General features: G+C 40.1%; 1 protein-coding gene across 1 annotated transcript in view; it reads right to left on the reverse strand.

Annotated features, from left to right (window-relative positions):
- prex1 (phosphatidylinositol-3,4,5-trisphosphate-dependent Rac exchange factor 1) overlaps positions 1-22,759 on the reverse strand; it is an 80,487-nt gene that overhangs the window by 19,088 nt on the left and 38,640 nt on the right. The window contains exons 11-23 of the mRNA XM_053316893.1: positions 18,855-18,955; positions 17,284-17,387; positions 16,515-16,564; positions 14,489-14,564; positions 13,652-13,724; positions 10,244-10,389; positions 7,650-7,742; positions 5,566-5,714; positions 5,394-5,479; positions 3,485-3,624; positions 2,015-2,138; positions 1,042-1,217; positions 389-550 (exon numbers count right to left, since the gene is read on the reverse strand). Coding sequence (XP_053172868.1) covers positions 389-550; positions 1,042-1,217; positions 2,015-2,138; positions 3,485-3,624; positions 5,394-5,479; positions 5,566-5,714; positions 7,650-7,742; positions 10,244-10,389; positions 13,652-13,724; positions 14,489-14,564; positions 16,515-16,564; positions 17,284-17,387; positions 18,855-18,955 — 1,480 coding nt within the window. The remainder of the gene's footprint in view (positions 1-388; positions 551-1,041; positions 1,218-2,014; positions 2,139-3,484; positions 3,625-5,393; positions 5,480-5,565; positions 5,715-7,649; positions 7,743-10,243; positions 10,390-13,651; positions 13,725-14,488; positions 14,565-16,514; positions 16,565-17,283; positions 17,388-18,854; positions 18,956-22,759) is intronic.

The following is a 22,759-nucleotide window of genomic DNA, read 5'->3' on the forward strand; positions in this document are numbered from 1 at the left end:
CAATGTCAAGCTTTACACAATACAGATGAGCTGTATTCTCTATGAGGTGGTTGGTTTGATACTTGAATATACTTAATAGATACTGACATGTGGCTTAAAAGGCAAATATAGATGTATTGAAAATGGAAAAGTCATCATTTTGACATCAATAACACCAGACAGGCACTATATGGACAAGTAAGAATCAATCACAAGAGAGATGATAAATCTTTTTTGAATGAATGTGAGGATATGAATATGGATATATAGAATGAATGATGGTGATTTATGATTTTAAGTTACCCTATTTGTGATGAAGACTTTTCTATTTGTGTTTTAAACTGAATATAAATGAGCAGCGGACAATTCATCTGTGTGTTCAACAGAGTGTATAAGTGTGTCTCAGTACCTGCTCATAGCTGTTGATGCGCCGTCGGATGCTCTCCAGCTTGGTATCACAGATATGTCTGAACTCGTACTGGGGCATGGAAACTACTCGGTCGCTCTGGGAGATGAGCTGGCTGCAGTTATGAACAAAGAGCCTGTCATCACCAGAAAATGCCTCAAGGATCTGTACAGACAAGAAACACGGGTAAGGATGGATCAGTTCTATAATAAAAGTTCACTAAGCTGATTTAGTTGATTAAGATCAGAGTAAAAATAGCATTTGTGGCAGCAGCAACCTAAGCAGCTGTGTTTTTTTGTCCAACTAAACAGTCGGTTTTCCAATACTAACAACTGAAGCTATCAGCAGGGCCAAAAAGCTTGTTTTTAGATCATGGCATAATAGTACAAGTTGAACAAATATCAGTGACCCGCATATTGGTGAACTGCCAAGTTGGGATGTTCTGTGATACATGAGATGTTATATTTCAGAGGCTGAGAACATATAAGCCATGTCAACAACTACTATAAAAATAAAAAGTGACAGTCCAACATTTAGCTGATAAATGAAGGAAAATATGATGCACACCCCGTGGTAAATTCTCTCCTCTGCATCATACTTTCAATTTAGTTCTAACCATAAAAGAGTCACGCATCACCTCATCTTCCCATAACTACCTTAGCAGTAAGGCTGAAGCAGCCTTTGGGCTCCACCATCTTCTCCAGGACGTGGCTCTTGATGCCAGCAGTGCTGACGTATTCGTAGACCACACCATGCTCCAGGTGGACGTTATCTACCGTCAGACTGACCAGAGGCAGCTCATTGGAGAGGGAAAGTCTTCCCAGTTTGATGTCTGTGGAGCGAAATATTCATACCTCAGTACAGTCACTTTACATGCATTCAGGCATAATTCTGTTTTAGTTTAGCATCAAGAAAGGGGAGGGAAAACAAACGAATACAAACAACAGAAACTGAAATAACTTTGGCCAGAGCTCAAGTGACGTTCTTAAATGTTCTTAGCAAATCCAAAATGTGCTTGTATAACAAAAACTCCAAAGCCTGGGATAGACTTATGAAAACATTATAAATCCCTTCAGTACTGACATATAAAGTAAACTTAAAGTACACAGTGTACTGCACAACAGTCACATGTACCAGCACTGTAGGAAAAATGAGACACTTACTGTATAAAAAGGTACGCTGAATGTTACTCAATGACACCCTACGCCTGTAAGTGCTGCCTGTGTATCGCACATGTTTGTGTAATTTTCAAACCGAGAATTTTCCATACCCACAGTAAATTACCTACAGCTGAACCCACTTTTTACTGACACAGTGACAAGGACCCAATTCAGAGGTCATCTGAAAATAGTAATCTATGTGGAACATAACGTTCTGATGTAATGGTTAGGCAGCAACTGATTTTCCTTTAACATCAAGCTTGACAGGACATATATGACAGGACATTACCGTGTAAAACTAATGTTCCAGTAAGTTTTTCTCAAATGAAACTGGCATTACATCTGAAAGAAGTATTGTGATTCTATCTTAAAAATGTAGTATATATGCAATATATTAATTGAAGGGAGTGTGCATTAAGAGACAGTAACTACGATAAACAACTTCAGAGGATGTAACATTATGTTTCACCTGTTCCATTGGTGCCATTCTCATCCTCGTGATAAGGGCTGAAAGCGATCTCCTCCTTCTCACCTGCACCTCTTTCTTTTTGTAGCTTTTCCACATCCTCAAAAGCTCGATACACCCAGTGACACTGGAGGAAACAGATTAGAGCAGCACAGTTATATTGAGTTTGACTGCCATGAACAAAAACTCATAATTAGAATTCACATGAGGAACTGAGGATCTGAAGAGAAAAAGAAAACACAGTATGAGGTATATGAGAGAGCAAGAGAAAAAATGAGGAATTTGTTATATTTAGCTATGCGCTTTCTTTTTACATGCCTGTAAATATGTTTGCGCTTTATACACAGAAATTAAGGGGATGAAACCAAACTATCTCATCGTGCCATGTGGATGTGGACACTTTTCACCTGACAGGGTCGTCAGGGCTGACTGCACCGACCTGACCTCGGCAGCGCAGTCAGCCACATCAACAACATCCTGGTAATTTATCTTGCTGTTAAATGAACCAGCAAACATTTAGTGGAACAAATCCAATGTAAGGCTGCCAGACTGGGCTGGGTTTAAGTAAAGGGGATTCACTAGAACAGAAGGCCAGGTTGAATACAAAACAAAACACTGTGCTTTTTAATATAGTAAGAAGGACATCCCACTCTGTCTGCATCGCTGCAAAATACTGCCTGGAGCCACAAACTGTTCTTATAGGAATATGAAAACAACCAGTTTTTTTTTTATTTGAAGGTGGCAATGCAGAATGTAAATACCAGTAGCCAGTTCTGACTCTATGAGGAAAAACTCTTCTTGGCAACAGGACTGGATAAAAATTCGACAGAAAGTTGACAGTTGTTCATTTATTGCTTCGGGCTACTTTTTTTGCTCAGTACAGCTTTGTATCTTGAGCTGAAAAATGTTCAACTCGCACTACAAGGCGCCTGCAGCGACAAAGTGACAGCCAGTAATTTATGTTGGAGATTTCTGGGCCACCCACTGGTGAAGCAATTGAACGTTGATGAAATGAAGAAGTGTTGCACCACAAAGGTCAGCAAAGTTTTTAATCTATTTACTCAGTACTCAGTTGCTGTAGCTACTTCTAGCTCTAACTAATGCTAATGCTGTTTTATGTACCGTGCCAGAGTAGGAATGTCTGGGTTAGTGTGGCTCTCTTGAATGTTGGCTTGTCAAATGTGAATTCTGTAAGCCACATTGTTGAACGATCTGGTCAAAATAACTTCCTAAGCTAATACCGATACTAATCATTCGTAGCATAAATAAAGTGTTCTATTACAGTGAGAGACATGACATAAAAACCCAGGACTATAAAACCACACTGAATACCCTGTATAGAGTGAGATGATTGGGCTTTTCAATTAACAGATTGTGTTTCCCTTAATACATTCTTAAGCAATACCCCAACTCATTCTACAAACCCTGTGTTTATGAATGAAAGATCATGTTTGTTTTTATGAGTCCTCTCACCTCTTGGGGAGGCTCCTGGTGTGTGTGCTGCGCAGTAAAGTGCTCCAGGACCTCTGGGTAGTCACTGTGGTTGACGTTGTTGCCGTTGACTTTCAGGATGACCTGGCCTGGCTGAAGACCCGCCCCTGCCGCCTCCCGGCCTGTAGAGTGTCAAAACGGGATCAAAGGTCAAATGTGAGGAGTCACAGAGCGTCAGAAATACACTGGAACTGTATACTATGACCTCAAAGTAAATATAATTTTCTAAGGATTTCTCTTTTCAGTATCTCCTTTTAGACCCAATTCTCATATCTAAACATAACATTGCCCCTTTTGCTCCTCCAGGAAAATAGAAAATTACTCAGTTCAGAGCCTAGAAGTCCAATCAACACCTCCATCATCTTCCTCTCTGATCTAAAAATACCAGTACTGGCATCATTTCCACCCAGGGTGCCAGCAATTACCTAACTCCAAGACTACTTGACCCATGCATGGGTAGCACACAGGGGGGCTGATTTAGGAACAGGAAAAAAAACAATTGAAGAGTCTGAATTTCAGCTGGAAAAAGCACTTTACAGGAGACTAAAAAAGGAGGGAAAAGGAGGAGAGGGGGAGAAAGTAGAGAAGCCTTCCTGCCATAATAAAGAAAAGTGAAACCATGGGATCACATTCCTTGGTTGCACCAACCGATGGCTCCTCTCCTTTCTGTTTTCGTGTGTGTCCTCTCCTGCTACCGTCTGGTTTACACATTTGGATTCATCCTTTATTCAACTTGTAATAAATCTCTCATTTTTCTATTTCAAGGTACAAACATCTGGTTATAGGGTTGTAAGGGGACAAGAGGAGGAATGAGGATGTAGAGAGAAAAAACTGTGGTTGTTTTTGTAGTTGCCTATGACACTTAACCCTTTGCTCTGATCACAAACAAATTATCTATGTGTATGATATAAGTCACTTTCACAAACACAAACCAGACATAAGACTAGTTGATTGGGGACAGCAAGTGCAATTGGGGGCAGAAGTTGTGCCCAAAATAGGCAAAACCCTGATTTTCGGATCAGTGGTTAAGGTAAGGGTTAACCGAGTAGTGGTTATGGTAAGTCCCCAGGAAATGAATCTAAGTTTATGTAAATACCCCAAACGTGACTTAGGTATATTTGTGTGTGTGTGTGTGTGTGTGTGTGTGTGTGTGTGTGTGTGTGTGTGTGTGTGTGTGTGTGTGTGTGTGTGTGTGTGTGTGTGTGTGTGTGTGTGTGTGTGTGTGTGTGTGTTTTAAAAGTAGAGTTAGGTATATTAGGGGTTTGAACCCTGACCGCAGGCTGTCTGGCTGACAGGTGGCCATAAAAACCTAATAGAGGCTCACTAAAAGCAGAATGTAACAGGTGGTTAGAGGCTAGAGTTACCTCATCTTTCCCTTGATTTCACTCAGAATTAATTGTCTTTCTGACACCATAAACACTTTCAAAGCATTTACTGGCAATGAAGTTGAAATAATACGGAAAGACTTTCTAGTGTTGGGGTCACAAGGAAAATATATGACATTTGTAACTGAATTCAAGAAATGTCAATTAAATTAAATCTCCCGGGGAGCTGTGAACTGTAAAACCACTCAGATTACTTTTCCATAACATGTACAAACCCCCTTTTACCTTTGAAAACAAAAAAATATTGTTATCTTTTCCACAACTCGCCTCTCTTACTAGAAGAGGACCACAACTATGAACAAATATTTATATCATTACATTTCAATAAAAAGTTTAGTTTCAGTGATAACACTTTTTTGGCTATTTTATTATTACTGGAATTTAAGTAGGATGTTCTCATCCTGCTTGTTATTCCTCATGTGTAACAATGAAATTCATTCACTAACCTTGAAAAAAGTCAAGTTTCGCTGTGATGAAACTGGCTATCAATTGATTCTGTCACTCACCTTTCCTCACAGCGTGGACATGAGGAGGGTCAGAGCCAAGGAGTCTGAAGGAGAGGCTGTCTGGGTTGTCAGGGATCTTCACAATCCTGGATGAGAAAAGACCAGTCAGACCAATGTACCCTGCGTGTGTGTGTGGCTGTGTGACTGTATGTATTTGTGCGTGCTCCCTCACTCCTTGGCTTTCGTGTTGACCACCAGCCGCAGGGAACGCCGTATGCAGAAGGCCTGGCTGATCATGGTCTCCACCTCAGCGAAGGATCTGACCAGCAGCAGGTCCTCGTTGATGGTGTAGATCTTCCTGCCCACCTGTAGACCGGCCATCTGGATGGACAGACGGAGAAGCAGTTATTTTTAGGTTTCAGCTCCATCTAAAGCCCCCATTTGCACAGTGAGAGTTTCAGAAGGGGACTCATTCCATTCATGAATTATCTCCTGACTTCTGTGGCTGAACTGCATTTTAAAAGGGATAACGCTCAGATTGACCAAACACTGCATTCGTCTGGATATGTTTAACAAATATGTGTGCATGTGTGCTTCCAAGGAGAAACCAAAACCAAAACAAGAGAGAAAATCAGTGAGCACCACTCAATATTTCTCATAGCATGTTCAGTCTTGTCATGTATTTTCCAGCGTATGAAAAGACATTTTACGTAGGAGTGTGTATCAAGATTGGCTACTGGACATACATGATTGAGCTGCGTGATATTGTATACGCCTGAGTCTCCTGCCTGCTGTCTGTTGCATCTGCACGCATTACTAGATTTTATTTCCGTTTCCAGTTATGCACTTGTGAACACGCAGCTGCATTTTATTTACATTTTTCTATTACTGTCAGTGATAGTTTCAGTTCACAGTTCTGGCTGCTTTCATTTAAATAAATACAATGCGATCCCTAACACTGCATGTCAACACAGAGTAATGGTATCAGAGTATTGCAAAGTATCAAACACCTTTAACTTTGCACAGTTACATATCAGCATCTAGAATGCTTTTACAATAGGGACACACGGCACCACGGCCTGTTGCGCGTCATTAAATGCAGTCATCTTTCACATCTTCAGTCACGTTGTGAGAATAATGCTGCCTCTGTGTGTTGCCCTGTGTGAGTTCAGTGTCCAGGGTACAGATCCGGTGGGGTGGCCTTGGCTGAGCTGGGCCCCGACACTGGATAACAGCCCAGGATAGATGTAGGAACGACTGGGAGGAGCCACAGCCATCTGAATGTGCATGCAGGGATGTGTGTCTGTGTGTGTCTGTGTCTGTGTCTGTGTGTGTGTGTGTGTGTGTGTGTGTGTGTGTGTGCGCGCAATACTGCATGGGTGCCTGTATGCATGTGACCCTCTATAATAGTATCATATAGTGAAAGAGCTCTGTGTGTGAGTGTGTGTCTCTCAGCCCTTTTCAGAGCCCCATGGGAATCAGCTGAGCTGCATTCACTGTGCTGGCACACGGGTTGTGTCACAACTAGCAATCCTGTTATTGTGGAGAATGGGGAACATGGGGGATGAATAACAGAGTAAGAGGGGCAGAGAGAGAGAGAAATGGAGAAAAAGGAGCAGAGGATTGAGTGTTTACTGTGGTGGAAAACAGGCAGAGAAGAAAAAGAAAGATTATCCAGAGAATGACTGAGGAGAAGAGCAATGTGGGAAAGAACTGCAATGAGTGAAATAACAGAAATCGATGATGAAACTTGAACCAAGACACAAGAGAAATGAGGGCAAATTTAAATGATGGGGAGCAAGACAGTTAAACCCAAGATGTTGAGGAGGCACTAGCCAGAACTATGTCACCTTTCTAACCAAAGTGGGCTTACGTAAGGTGAAATTACACCAAAGGAAAATAGTTGCACAGTCCATTTTGCATTAGCCCTATCATTAAGGTGAAACGGTGACTTTTTGTCAGGTTAAAAAAAGCAAAACAGCTGTGGCATGTGTGATTTTACAGGCTATTTAAGATGTGTTATTAAAAAGAAACTCATTACCAATGATACACATGTTAAATGTTTTGTCAGGGCCTAAATGACGTTTTAAATCACTATGGTGAGGTGATTTGAGTAAGCATGTCTAATGGTTCTACAGCCAATCAGAGCAAAACCCTTCCAGAGAAACAGAGGCAGACTGACAGCAGCCGTCCAAAGAGTAGACAGCCATTACCTACTGGAACTAATGCCCTGGGGCAGGAAGGAGATGTGTGTGTGTGTGTGTGTGTGTGTGTGTGTGTGTGTGTGTGTGTGTGTGTGTGTGTTTTGACAGTTACCTCAGCATGTGAGCCTCTGGTGACAGATTTCACCACAATGGCCTTGTTTTTCTCCTCAATTTCAAAGCCATAGTCTTCCTCCTCAGGGTGAATCTAGCACAGAAAAAAAAAACACCCGACTGCTCACACATTGATCTTTCAGTGGTTTAACATCAAGAGTAAGAGAGTAGTACGTATATATTATATATGTATATATTATATTCATTTAATTTGACCCTCTATTCTCTGCTGCTATTTCACAAACTGCAACTGCAAAATATCTTGTAATGTGTACATATCATACAACTAATTGGAGATTAACTCCATTCTCTTGTTTTAAAAAGCGACTTGGTTGTCTTTGCTAAAATTACCCATTTTTTCAGAGGAATAATTGGACTGATTTATGGCTCTGTCTCTGGGTGGTCTCAAATGCAAACTATGCACACATTATTACGGTCTAAATTCTGCTGGTTTGCAATTTGTGATTTGTGATTTTCATCGCGTGTCAGGTGTCCTGCTTCTGACGATGTTCTCTGCTTCTCATATTGTATTCCCCTGTGGCAGGGGGCTTAGTTAAACGCTGTCATCACAAACACATTAGCTGGCTTCCATTAGGTAAGCTGTCGGGGCCATCTTCCTGCTGCACGGCCCTGATAAGATGCGGATCTCTGCTGTTACATCAGAGGAGATGGCCGCGGTAAATAAAGAGTTCCTGCACTTCACTTCAATAATAGCCATGAGGGAGGATTTGTTCCGCTAATGAAGGAAAAAAAGCCTTCTCCACTTCTTGTGGAAAGCCAGATAGCGTGCATACTTCCCACTGATATTAAAAGGGATGCTACTGATGCCGCTAGGTTTCCCCAAAGATAACAGACTTAACTAAACAGTTGACTTTCTGTTTTAGCCTCTGGAAACCACAGTCCCTTAGTCCCAGAACAGTGTCGCCTGAACTTATTTTATGTGCCACATCAGTACGTACATGAATCATTTTCAATTTTACTAATGAACAGACTTTATGTTACATAACGCAATCTGGACCAGCTAACTGTATAGTGACAAAAACACATTCGGCCTAGGCTACTAGTAAGGTCAAAACAAAGCCTTTTTTCAGCCCAATAAAGTGTTGGCACGCTCCATATTCTCCTTAAATGAATAGAGTATCCTACACCCGACCTAAATATATATGTGCACACAACTACATTTGTACAGGTGTGTTACATGCATCTGTGATTTGATGGTGTTTGATGTGTCTCATAATTCTTGGAACTTTCTCAATAAAACAAATCTTGACCTTTTAAAAGCTTCAGGAATGTTCCCACAAGTATGCAGTTGTGCTTACAAAAAAGGCCTAATGACAGCAGATGCAATTTGATTGGAAACATAGCATGCAGTGCTTAAACATCACTCCTGTTTTTTTCCCTTTAAGGGAGTTTCTCCTCTTCACTCAAGTTCTTGCAGCACCTGTTGTGTCATGTCATGAATGAGGATTTGCAGTGTGCCAATGTATCATCAAAGAGGGAATGTAAATATGCAGAAGAGCATTTAAGAGGAGTTAAAAACTGAGATACTGGTACATTTTCATTTTAATTACCGGTAGGCTCTGTGTTTTTAGATAAGGCACCTAGGCAGCATTTTCATAGAAAAAAAGACTAGAGTGAAGTCTTAATTGACAAGCCATTTTAAATGCTTCATATTAAAGCAGAACAAGAAGGGGGGATCCAAGCTCATCTTACTACACTTTGTTTCATGTGTGTGCTCCAAAATGAAATGTTTCCAACTATCATCAAATGAGGACGAGTGCGTATCTGACAGCGACAGTCGTCTGTTCATCTGCTGTCAGCTTTCACAGTTTTATCTGTTGGCTAAGCAGCAGCAGCACAACAGGGACTTCATCTCAGGCAATACAGCTGATTATATTCCACAAAACAATGCTAATTAAGATGCATACTGATCAGAGCAAATTCAAAGGTGTTTATTGTCATCAAAGCATCCCCCACTCCCAGGAGGAGGAGGAGAGGGGGGTTCTGTGTGTATAGTGATGTTAATTACATTTAGCTGTGGAGATCAAGCACACACACACACACACACACACACACATGACCAAGTAAACAGGAGTGAAAGATATAGTCGATGTCAATATGTCAGTTCAATTAGCTCCCAAATAGGTCTTTGAATCATATGCCATACAATTATACTGTGCACACACACATAAACACACACATAAATACAGTATATTATTCTGCACACATGTATGTATGTATTTGCATGAAAGAATGACATGTGAATAAGCAGCTTTTTTTCTCCACTTGGCATCTGTCCAAATTAAACCATTGTTTCTCACCTGAATAGTGATTTATTTGGAACACACTCTCTCTCCAGAGTGGATAGTGCTGGTTTCACAATGTAGTGAATTAAAAGATCTTTGTGCCATATTTAGTTTGTTTACTTCAGTGAAACGCATTCACGTTCTCTCTGTTATTATTATCATCCATTGTGTTTTTGTCAAGAGCAAACAAAAATTATAGCGAGACAGGCATTTTGGACGGACAGTTAGTATCTAAGCATACACGCGTGAGAGAATGTGCATGTGTGAACGAGTGCATGTTCCAGCTTACCACCAGAGACTTGGCCAAGATATTCTCGATAAGTTTGAAGTCGCTGCGTTGGAGCTGCTTGCTCTTGGTACTGGTTCCTTCCATCTCCTCGTCCGCATAGAAACGGAAGAACTGGGACTCATCTTTGAACTCACTCTTCTCCAAGACTGAAGGGAAAAACACACAACATGTGATGAGAAAGCAGTTGGGTTTATATTAAAGAACATGTAATCACATTTTGATGTATCAAATAGACAAAGCTGCTTGCGTGAAGTGAAATACCATTTTGACAAAGCAACAATGAGACAAACCGCACTGGGTGTTAAATCTCCACTTGCTGAGAAAAGAGGGGATGTCATGCTAAAGAAAGGCTGTTCTCATTAGCTTTGACCACACATGGGACCGTCCCCATTAATAATCCAATGTGTGTTTGTACTAATACAGGAAAAATTGATGGTCTTGTCAGAAAATTGGACCTTATAAATGTCAAGCATGTTTCAAGATGGCACATGCCCTGCTAGTGAACTTCAAAGTACAGACTGTTTATCCAAGCAGAATCAAAAGAAGCTGCCCCTTAATGTGTGGACATCTTCACACAAACAAGCTAATACTTAATTAGCTCATTAGCTAATGATGCCAGCAAGAACATCTGGAGCCAAACCACATCTGGGTCACAGCCATCGTTGGCCGAGGCTAAGAAGATTCTCCGGAGGACACAAGAAACAGTCTGTTGTGTGTGTTTGGAAATCCCACTGTTGGGCTGAGCCTTGCTCAAACACATGGGGCGCTTCAAACAGGTGAGGAGCACATTATGGATGCTTCTCCAGTCATAGCATTTCTGACCCTGCACCAAAACACATTGCAACAACACCACTATAGATTTTTTCGTGTGTCTCTGATAAAGAGCTTAGTCGCTGAAATCAGGCCATCATTTACAGTATGTGGGCAATTACTATGACAATTCAACTCACTTCAAACACATGGGCTCAGCATCAATGAACGATGCTGCCATTGTCACTGTATTTTGTAACTTTCTTACTTAATTATATAAAGTGGCCAATATACTACTATTTCATAATCATTTTGCGTTCCTGATGAATGTCAGTTTTCTTTCCATCGACTTCATGCACATGGATTTTGGACACATCTGCAACAGGTGCAAATACCTAAGTATGCCTATAATGACAGGAAATATGAACCTCAACATGCACCACTGTACTGAAAACACTTTAACAGCTGGCACTGGCCTCAGGCTATTGATGATCACATTTGAACTCAAACCCATTCACAGATACAAGACATCCAATCAAGAACTTCCCCTTTTCTTACATATGCATGTGCGTAGGTGTATGAATCTTTAAATCCGTTGTAAAATGGGGCCTGTATGGGCAACACTGAGGGCTGAAGGTGCCCAGCTGTTCACAGATTCTGAGAGCATCTGGCACTGTCAGATGAACAAAAGCCTTCACAAACTGATTACACACGCACACCACACCCACTCACACTGGCCCCATGCCAACTCAAACGAACGTGAGTTATTTCCTCTGAGTCACGGAGGCTGTGGCCATGTAATACCTTAACACTCATTGACTGGAGGGAGTGCTACTCCGGAAACTGTCATAGCCTAATAACACAGTCTAACATGCATATCATACAATTACATATCACTCACATACTCATCCAGCATGCTGACAATGTCAAAAGGGTCAAGAAAACAGTGTCAATATCCCTTCTGTTGGACATTTATTCACAGCAACAGTGTTTCTCTTGACAGGTTATAATTATATAATAATTAGTAAAGGATATATTTTTGATTAAAATATGATGCAAAGATGCAACAATATGGGCATTAATTAAATACTTAATTTCTACTAAGAGCAAAACATATTTTGAAATAACAATTGAAAGCATATATGTAAAATAAATACATAAATAATATATATTTATGACTTATCTAAGTGCAGTGGCACCTTGCGGGTTTTTGTCATTTTTTATGTCAGTGACAACCACATAGACACACACTAACAGGGTGCATTACGTCCCAGAGGAAGGGCATAATATAACAGGTGTCCAGGACAGACGCGTAGATGATGAACGTAAGCAAGTAAGGAGAGATGAAAGGCATATTAGCTTTACTGTGCTATCTGTTATCCACCTCATAACAGATAAAACCAGAGAGACGGACAAAATGTGGCGGAGTTGAGGCACACAAGGACAATAAAAGAAAAGAAAAAAAGACAGACAAGGAGCGAGAGTTCAAGAGGAACCAGGTGAAGAGCAGCAGGTGTGCTGACTAAGGACTGGAGAGAGTGACTAGGGGAGGGGTGAGGAGGGCAGACAGGCTGAGAAGAAAGAGGTCATGACCCTGAATCAAGGCAGAGAAGAGGGAGGGCTAAAAGCAAACAGGTGACTCGTCAAAACAGGTGGTAGCAGGAGGTACAGAAGGTGTGCATTTGTGTGTGTGTGTGTGTGTGTGTGTGTGTGTGTGTGTGTGTGTGTGTGTGTGTGTGTGTGTGTGTGTGTGCGCCATTTAGACAAACAGAAAATGAAGCCTGACTAATTTGGTTAACAGAGAGTGAAATATAAACACCAGACATTTCAGAAAATATTAATAATCATGTGTACATTTAAAACTTGAATACTAAATACATTTTGATTTATCACTAACAGCTGCATGACACAATTGCAGTCAAAAAGCACCTGGTGAAATAGTACTTGTGAGCTTGTGACCATTTAGAGAATCTGTAACAATGACCAGTCATTCTTCTCACATACTTCACTGTCAACACCTCTTAAAAGTGGCTCTTGATTTACACATAATGCACTTGGCTGATGAAGATGACCAGTTCTCATTTAGGCCTCAACCAGCAGTCATGGTTCAGTGGACTGTCCCAGACAGCCATGTATCTAAGCCAAACAGCTCTGGTTAGGGTACACTGCTAATGCTGTTTACATTCAACATGCTGGGCTGGAACCAAAGCTGCTCCAATACAATTTGGTCAATGAGGTTGCTGAGACTTGGCTAGACTGTATATGCAAACATAAGATGCCCCTTTTTCAATCTATAACAGAGGCATGACACAGGAGAGGTTAGTATTACATTTTTATGGGTATAGACTAGGACTGTCTGAGGGGAAAATGTATGATGAGGTAATTGAGCAGCACAGAGAAGAGAGGGCCAGGGTAATAGAGAGGGAGGGAACAGAGTAACAGCATTAATTACTTTTACACCAGAACTGTTTCAAAAAAACATCACAGACAAACAAGAAACATCCCAACATGCATGTCATGTCGAAGCGTCACTGAGCTCCTTTTATCTTGTGCTGAATAAGAGTGAAACATCAACTGAATTGAAGTAAAAATCTGTTTGTGTGTGTGTGTGTTTATCCGTGCTTCATGTGTGCAAGTGTGGGCGACAATTTAACTGACCATGATGCATGAAGCCATTGTTGCAGAGCCCAATACCCAGCATCACAGCGTCCTCCCGGTTCGTGCAGTCTCCCTGGGAAACCAAATCAGTGACACACAGTCGGTCGGTTACAATGCCTGTTTACACCTTTACACACACAGCAGACTGCAGCACCGCTGGCCTGACTTATCTCTGTGTTCCCTAGATTGAAGATGCTGATGTGTAAGAAATGTGTAAGAAAGACAATGAGGCATACCGAGACATAACAGATATTTAGTAAACATTACATTGAAATGGGAGCCACTGAGTTACTTTAATGAACAGTTGATGATTAATTAGATAGATTTTAATGGGCTACAATGCAACTATGATAAGTGATTAAGTAAAATTTTAAAAGTGAAATATTTTTTATCTCTAATAATTCAGTACTTAATGACGTAATGCACTGTCACCACTTTCGCTAGAGAACAGCAGCTTCCACTTTCCAGTATTCTGTACATTGTGCAACACAGGATGTTACATATTGTTCTTGTTCAGGGGAAACTCAATATTGTAGCTGTTACAGTCGTTGGCTTTGCTTTTAATGGTTAGGCAATGGTAACAAATGCCCATAACATTCAAAGCCAAATTGGACTGAACTATTTTTTCAGTGGCTACTTTCATTTATAGTTGACTGCAAACCATAATAATAATGCAATCTCAGTGATAATGTTTGACAAATGTGAATTACATAACATAAAGAAATGATTCAAACAGGGCAATTTCACAACTACAGCAATGAGTTTATGTGTCATCATCTGCTAAACCTGTATTTTGTGTTTTTGGATTAAGTGAAGGTATAATGAAAATGATTTTACCTGTAACAGTAGCCAGTCCACAAGTTTGCAAGCAGGCACCACAGATTTAAAGGTTTTCAGATGGTGATCTCTGTCCCTAAAGGTAGAACAAGAGGTTTTACAAAATGTATTATTGCAGCACAATGCATGTAGCATGAACCACTCTCAGTGGTTTCACATGTAACATATGTCTCGCATAACAAAACGTCTTTGTGGTTTACTGCATCAACTCAGAACAGTGTCAGCTGTAGCGCTGCATTTCCTGAGTGAGCTCTCTGAACTCAAAAAAAGTTCCTTTTTCGTGATCATAAAACATATATTTTTTCTGATATTGTCATGGCGACACTCATATTAAAAGAATGATGTATTTGCATGTAAAACAGTCTGCAAGTTTACAATTTACATTCACATTCAGTGCTCTTTTAATTTCTGATAACTTTTGTTTTGTTTCTTTTTGAGAACAAACCAACAACCACTGAGGACCACCTCTTTGCACCTCAACATCTCAAACAGGAAAAGCTTGGGATGATCTGTGGTTGACTGAGAGCCTACAACATGGCTTGTGTCTTATATTTGCTTTAACACCTTAACAGCCACGTTCAAAATGAAAAACAAGACGGTGTGCTTTAAGTGTAGAGGGACTCAAAGTGCACTGACCGATAATGCACACAATGCTTTGAGACACCGTAGAAAGTGAGCAGGCGTCAATTGCTGATCATGATCATGCTGTTATTTTCTAAAGCAAGGAGGTCATCATCCTCTGCAGCCCTCTACAAGATATCTGTGATATTGCTAAGATTGATTTTGTTTGGTTTAAATCTATTTCATATTTTTCTCTTATTATATCCATATCCATCTATTTTATCACATATCATTATTCTTATTTATTCCATTTTAATGATATGAAAACAACAGGCGCACTGTCATTCAACAAAGTTCAATATAATAGAAGCACAGTTTATGATTATTTATGATACTGCAATACATCCATCACTCAAACGTAATAATTAATAGTTGCAGCTTACAATGCCAATTTAGTGACGGATTTGAAAAAGCCAGGCCATATTACATAATATCTGGCTGGCAGGCAGAGGGATTGCCTTTGTATGTTAATAGGATTTGTCCCCAGACCAAAAGCTCTTTGTTTGCACCGAAGGCAACCCCAGGCCCTTCAATCAGCGGGTGAGTGATGGAGGGAGAGATAGAGAGATGAAGGGGAAACAGTATGAAAGAAAGGGCTGCAGCGAACACAGAGAATGAATGTGTGTGTGTGTGTGTGTGTGTGTGTGTGTGTGTGTGTGTGTGTGTGTGTGTATAAAAAACAGATGCGATATGTTCCTTCTGCTTTTGTGTACATTTGTACTTCTGTTCTCACTCAAAGACATTCAACTCAAAAATAATCATGAAGTGAGTGAATTTTTACACTTCATGGGGCAACTTTCAGGTTCAGGATTACAATATATAATATTAATAAGGAAAGTCACCCTGATTTAACTTCTAGTTTTAGGTCTTCAGTCCAGAATTAAGATTGAAATGACATGTGTACTGCATATGTGAGCAGGAAAGGGATTAAGTACATGTGTTTATATGTGTAAGACAGTGTGAAATGGTGAGAAAGCATAAGTCATGCATATAAAAAGTCACTAAAATAAATTCAACTAACCCCCATCACTGTAAAGATTAAACGACAAATGCTCATAATAAGTGGCTCTCCTTTAATCCTTTAAGAGCTGCCTCATATAAACCTCCAGTCACGAAAACCTGGCGTCTTCGACCTGAACTGAATTTTCAACACATGAATCTACAGCAGCTCAAGTCTGCCTCGGAGTCCAAGTGTGAGAGGTGAGAGGTTTGAGGGTTGTCATTCCTGGCACTGCTACTGTTTGTTCAGGCATTACAGAAAGGGTGACGTGGGCCCAATGTGAACGATTCATGAATATGCATTCAAGCACCTGGAAAGGGGAAACATTAGCATATGGGGGTGGTGGTGGTGGTGGTGGTGGGGGTGGGGGTGGGGGTGATGGTGAAGGAAAGGGCAGGTACTTACTTGATGACAGGCGTGTGCAGGCTGTGAAGGCGGCAGTACAGCCTGACACCCTGAAAGAGAAGAAAAACGGAGCTGCTGAGTCATTTCACACACACACACCTTAGGTAAACAAGTACAAGCATGGCTTCAGGATAGGAGGTTCAGATTGTGAAAACAGTTACCCTCAAGACATCGTTTTAGGACATACATTTCAAATACACAGTCTCTCAACGGGGTTGCAGAACGGATAAAGGCAAACATAACAACTTTAAAATCATTTTCAAAGTTGTTTGTTTGGTTTTGCTTTTCAAATATAGTTTCTGATTCAGTTTCTTATTGGAAAGCATTAGTGCCTCTAGGGTTAGTGACCAGGCACTGGGGTTTATGTTGATATGAATTTATTTATTCTATATTTTCAATAAATGTATGTAAAATGCAACTTCCGAGTATTTAGATTTTTTTTTTAAAGTTAAAACTACAAATTCAAGTAAATGTTTAATGTGTTACTGTTGTGAAAGTGCAGAAATGAGATTTGAAAACTATATTTTCAAATTATTCTGCATTCTGAACATACATGTGTCTCATATTGAGTCATAACTCATACACATGTATGCAATTGTCAATGCAATTTGTGCAGATGCATGATGTATCTTGTACATTTTACTGTCAATGTGCTACATATGCAGACTCAAAATTGATGACAATTGTCCTCTTTTCCCACTATCTTTAGTTTTTATTTACTATTTGTTATCCAACTCTAGTGGTGATATTCAGTAGCAGAGTTAGTTACCTTAGACATGATATCCTCTAACTCACTGCGGGCCTTGTAGGTGCCATCGTCGTAGCGGAAGCGGTACAACACCTGCTCATTCTTGAACTGGTGCTTGTCTGATACTGAAATGTCACCAGAAAGAGAAAATGTCACCTCGGCTGGAGCTCAGTCTTTTTTGAACAAGCAAATGATTGAGGTTTTTTTGTATTTAACTGCAGGCTACTAACTCAGACATTCACACAATAAGTTAAAGACAGAAGTAAGATGAGAAGCAAGAAAATAAATGCTTGAGGAAAATACATAAGTTGTAAATTCATGTCTGGGTTGGTTAAGCCATGGCATTCAAACATTTAACACAGCAGACAGCTGTGAATTCTCTAAAAAATCTTCCAAACGACATCAATAACCACAGCAACATCCAAAATAAGTTCTTTTTTTTATATAATTAATCCAACACAGAAAATGGAACATGACTAATATGTACACAAACAGATGCCTGTTGAAGAAGTTGAATCTGCCAAACAGAGGCAGTTTGGTTCCACCACAACAAGTTGGCATGGGCTCAAACAAGCTGCTGGTTTTCTCAGTCTAGACTTAAAATGCCCTCATAAAACCAAAGGAATGCACCACAAAATCAGCCATTGTAATGTGTCAAATGTGGTATTTAAAGAACATAAAATAACTGAATTACTGTGGGAGCAAAGGAGATGTCAAATTTGCTTAGATTATGTAGCTGATTGCACTGGATAAAGTTAGTAAGCTTGACAATCTCTCTTTTTACTCTAAGTCTCTTCACAACAACTCATGGATAGCACCAATTTGCCAGTCTTGTCAAATTACATCTCTGTGTCGGAGTTCCTTTCACTGAGTAACTGGTGTCACCTACACTGTGCCTGCGGGCCTGTGCCTCTCCAGTTTGCCCACAAATCCTGATTGCTATCTCACAGAGCCCTGCATGTCATTATTGTATCTCTCTGTGGTTGTGGGCAACTGCGAGGGAGGACTTCAGGGGATTTTCCACAGGTATTAAAGAATATGAGCGATGGGTCTCAGCAAATCTCCCTGAAAGGGTGGTGTGTATAAATCGTAACAGTGGTTTACAAGAGCCCATTCAGCAAAACTCTGGACAACTGTGTTCATACATAATTTATAGCTGTTTGTGTACATTTGTGTGTGTGTGTGTGTGTGTGTGTGTGTGTGTGAGAGAGAGAGAATGTCACACTTCAGACAAAATTAAGGAAGGGGAAATAACATGAGATACATTACCAGAATTATTATTAACAGTGTCTTTCGATCATGGTCATTTCTACCCTAAAATGTGCAGTCTATTAGAATGTCACGGATTTATTTATAACATGTCTGAGTCAAACGATTACAGAACTAAAATGTTAATGAGAAAACAAGCAGGAAAACAAGTCTAGAAACAAGAAGCGTGAGATGACTAAAAGTGAAAAACAGCAGTTGGAGCAGTTAATATGTGAGTAAACGGTAAAAAAAAAATGACACGAGTTTCAGAAACAGAGAAAAATTCAAGAGAATCGCATTAGGAGAGCAAGACACAGAAATAAAAGAATTTTGTTTTGTCTCACCATGATGAATGATGCCATTTTCCAGCAATGCTTGTCCCAGGTTGACCCCTTCATCAGGTTTACTGATCTCTCCGTTCTCTATCAGCCACGATACAAACTCACTGAGAACAAAAGACAGACAAGCATATGATGAGGCCTAGTTTCTAGAGTATTTGTCCACTGTATTTTTTTTTATTGAAATCTCAATCTTTCCTGTAGAAGTTATTGCTGTGGTGCTTTAAGCATAAAATTTCACAGAGAGTGCGGGTGCCACTATGCCATCATCTTTTTCCTTTGAGTTGTGTTGATAAAGCTGGTATTTCTAAAAGTACCACTATTTTCTTTGATGTTCAGTCATGGAGCCTCTTATGCTAAATACTCCGACCATATCAAACTTTTAAAACCACGCAACACTGTCCCGGTTCTCAGGTAACCACTCTTAAACACAACATGTATAATATATCACATAACAAAAAATAAATAAATAAATAAATGATACTATATGATTTCTTAATATGCAGCAGGTGCGGAGGTCATCATGACTTCAGTTTGTATAAATGGTCAAAGTATACAGGCATGGTCCAGAGTCCACCACTAAAGACATACAACCATGCAAGGTTCAGGATGTTGCTTTAGCAAGGCAGCAAAACCACTAGCCAGGGTGGTAAACTCTCAACAGAATTAGTGTGTTTCCCTCCAGCGTCAACAGAAACTAAGTCGATGTACAGAGCTTAACTGTTTTCTATTAGTTTTTGTTGGAATCTGTTGCCCAAAAGCCAAAGCAGAAAAACAGCTTGGGTGTGTGACTGAAACTGGGACTGAAAAACTCTCACACCATTAACTGTAAGAAGCAGCTGATGTAAAGGAGAAAGGCAAGTGATGGTTAAATGTTTTGCCCAACACTTTGTTTGTGTATAACAAGCACTGCAATGCATTACTGACAGTGGTATTGACTGTGAAATGGCTCTGTCCTAAGGGGAGGGGGGGGGGGGGGAGTGTGTAGAAGAGTTAATATGAAAATGCTAATTTTCCCACCAGAATATTCTCAACTGCAATAGAAGTAGCTATCAGTTGTTTGTTTACTACTTTTTTAATGTTGCATGCAAACCGCAGAGTGTTTACATAGATGTCTTGCAAGCAGAGAATATTGCTTTCACTGAGCCCACACAATACAGCCTGTGAAATATGTCCATTCTGAAGCACAGTTGGCCTTGATGTTCACTTCTGAAAGCATTGTGCAATGCAACATGCTGACACTGTGGCAAGACTGTTAGAGCAGAAAGCTGCTTATTCTGTCACTATGAAAAGGTGAAAAAAAGGTTCCACTTTGAAGAACTACTTAGACCATACCCACACACATCTATGTATTTGTAAAAGTGTTTCTCTTAACTTTATCCTTTTTTCTTTTGATACAAATATCCCTAAGACATACTTTGATACTTTATTTGCATTAGCCATCCAAATTTTCGCACTTCAGCTGTGCTCCCATCTTTTCACACCCAGTGTGCACTGAACAAATGTTTGAGGGAGAAAATTACATTCTCCCTTTCTTCGTCTTTCGTACTGCTGAGTGAAACCACTTTCCAAGATAATGATGAACAGTGAATTGTAGGGAGCTAATGGGTGTGTGTCCATGCCAGCATGGGAATCATTTTGAGGCATGTGTGCGTGTGAAAAAAAGTGTGCTTAGGTGTGGATTTGCTTTAAGGCAGACACATAACGGATGTATGCAGTGTATTTGTCTGATCACTTAGCATGCATAAATGTCAAGCGTACGAGGTGTGCAAGTGTGTGGACGCGTGTGGGTATGATCATGTAGAACTGTGGACACCTTGAGCCATCTGCCATGAGTCCTTTTTTGTCTGCCTGCAGCACAAAAGGAATATTTTATCATAATTAATAAGAGCTTTTCTTGTGACCTGCCAGGTGCATGCTATAACCTGTGTCTGTGTGAAGGGAGGTCAGTCCAAACAGGCCTTTTCATTTTTTCTTAGTCTGGGAGAGGACATGTTTTCATGCCTGCATAATTAGAGTGAGGGTGTTCATTGTCTCTCCGTATGTGAATGCTCAAGTCAAAACCAGTGGCTGTTAATTGACATTGACGGGGGCTTACGTGAATGTGAGGGGTATTGTGTGTGTGTGTGCGGATGTTATGTAAGAGTCAAGTTAATTTTGGATACACAGCTGAAACGGAAATTAATATGATGAGCAGGAATTGTGTGAGTGTGCGCATGTGTGTGTGAGAGAGACATATCGATATAGGGTGAGTCTTGATGACACATAGTGAAAGATAGAAGACAAGGATAATGGATTTGTGGGAATATCTGCTAATGGATGGTCCAGCCTCTTCATATTTCAGTATCTGAAATGTGTTTCTGTATATAGTACAGTACTTTATAATACACTGTTTCTGCAGCAAGTATACAAGAAACCAACATAATGTACTGTTTTATATGAACAGGAAATTATAAAATATTTGCAATTTAAGCTAAACTGCACATTTAGAATGTAATTTCCAATTAAACTTCACAAACTTTCCAAATTCATATTTTTTTTTGTTTCTCCAGGACTTTTCTGGAGTCATCTCACCGTCACTCATTTCTTTTGTGCATCAACTGCAAACAAGTATGACTAGAATGTTGGGGGGGGGGGGGGGGTTTTTTACACAATTTTGCAATGTTTCCAGTTTCAATACATTACATACTCAAAAGCTGTTTAAAATTAGCTTGTAGTATGAAATTGGGACACAGCTTGTGTCATTTCTTCTGTGGGAGAACCATTCAAAAGCTAGTGGAACTGAAGCAAACCCAGGGGGAGCTGGAAAATTTGTCTAAGAAAAAAGCGGAGTCAATAGTTGAGATCTAATTGCATCTCTTCATGGTTTGAGCTCTCTTACAATCAAAAGTTAAGGGCGAAACAATAAAGAGATGATATGATATAATAAATCACCACTTTATGTAATCACTAACATTACCAAAAAAAAGTAGCAATGATCATCAAGTAAGAAAATTCAAAGCATGTTAAAACCGGCTACCTTTGTGTGTCCACAGCAGACAACTGATGGAATTACGCTATCAAGTCAACAGGGTGCTATCAAACTGCGAGTCAGCATCTCAGTTTAATGCAATAAGCATTTAAACTGTGCCTGCTGCTAATTTCATCAGAAAGATAAATGCAGAGGTAATGCAGGTTGCACTCATTGGCAGGAAACGACTGAGCGATAAAGTGAGCAAAGTGGGAGATAGTATAGAGTGAAAACAGAGTGAGGGAAAGGATAAAGGGCGAGGCAAATGGATGAGGCTAAGGAGGGAGTGAGGAAGTAAAAAAAGATGGTTCAGAGAAAAGAAATAACCATGCTGGCAAACATTGGCATTTGAACGAGCAAGTGAACTCTGACCTGAAAGTGGATAAGGGGCAGCATTAAACTGTTCTTAATAGAGGAGACTCTGACCGGGAAAATAAGTGCTTAATGCAGACAAACACACAGTAAAGCACAATTAAGTTCCTGGAAGGTCTCTGGATCCAGACAGTCTAGCAATTTACATGGAGCAAAGAGGAAATCAAACAGCCAAGGACCTCATACGACGCCACCGAGATGGAACACGTCTCCCAGAAACACTGTTAGATATCTGAGTAACTCATTAGTTCCATTTCTTGGCAGTGGCTGATGTGACAGTAGTCAATGCACTTTTATAGCCCGCCACATTTACGTTTAAAAAAACAATTACATGGGTGGGGTTGATAATATGTAAAGTACTGAGAGGCCATGTTGGAAGTGTTGCAGACACACAATAGTTGCTCCCTAGTTTTTCTTTATGAAACACCAGTCTTGCCTTGTTTTGTTTTCTTGTTTCACCAAGAAGGTGCCAGATAGAATTTTAATTGCTGCTCAAGACTTCACAAATGCTTGTGTGTGATGCTGTATG

This window comes from Scomber japonicus, chromosome 4 (assembly GCF_027409825.1).
Source record: "Scomber japonicus isolate fScoJap1 chromosome 4, fScoJap1.pri, whole genome shotgun sequence".
NCBI lineage: Eukaryota > Metazoa > Chordata > Actinopteri > Scombriformes > Scombridae > Scomber > Scomber japonicus.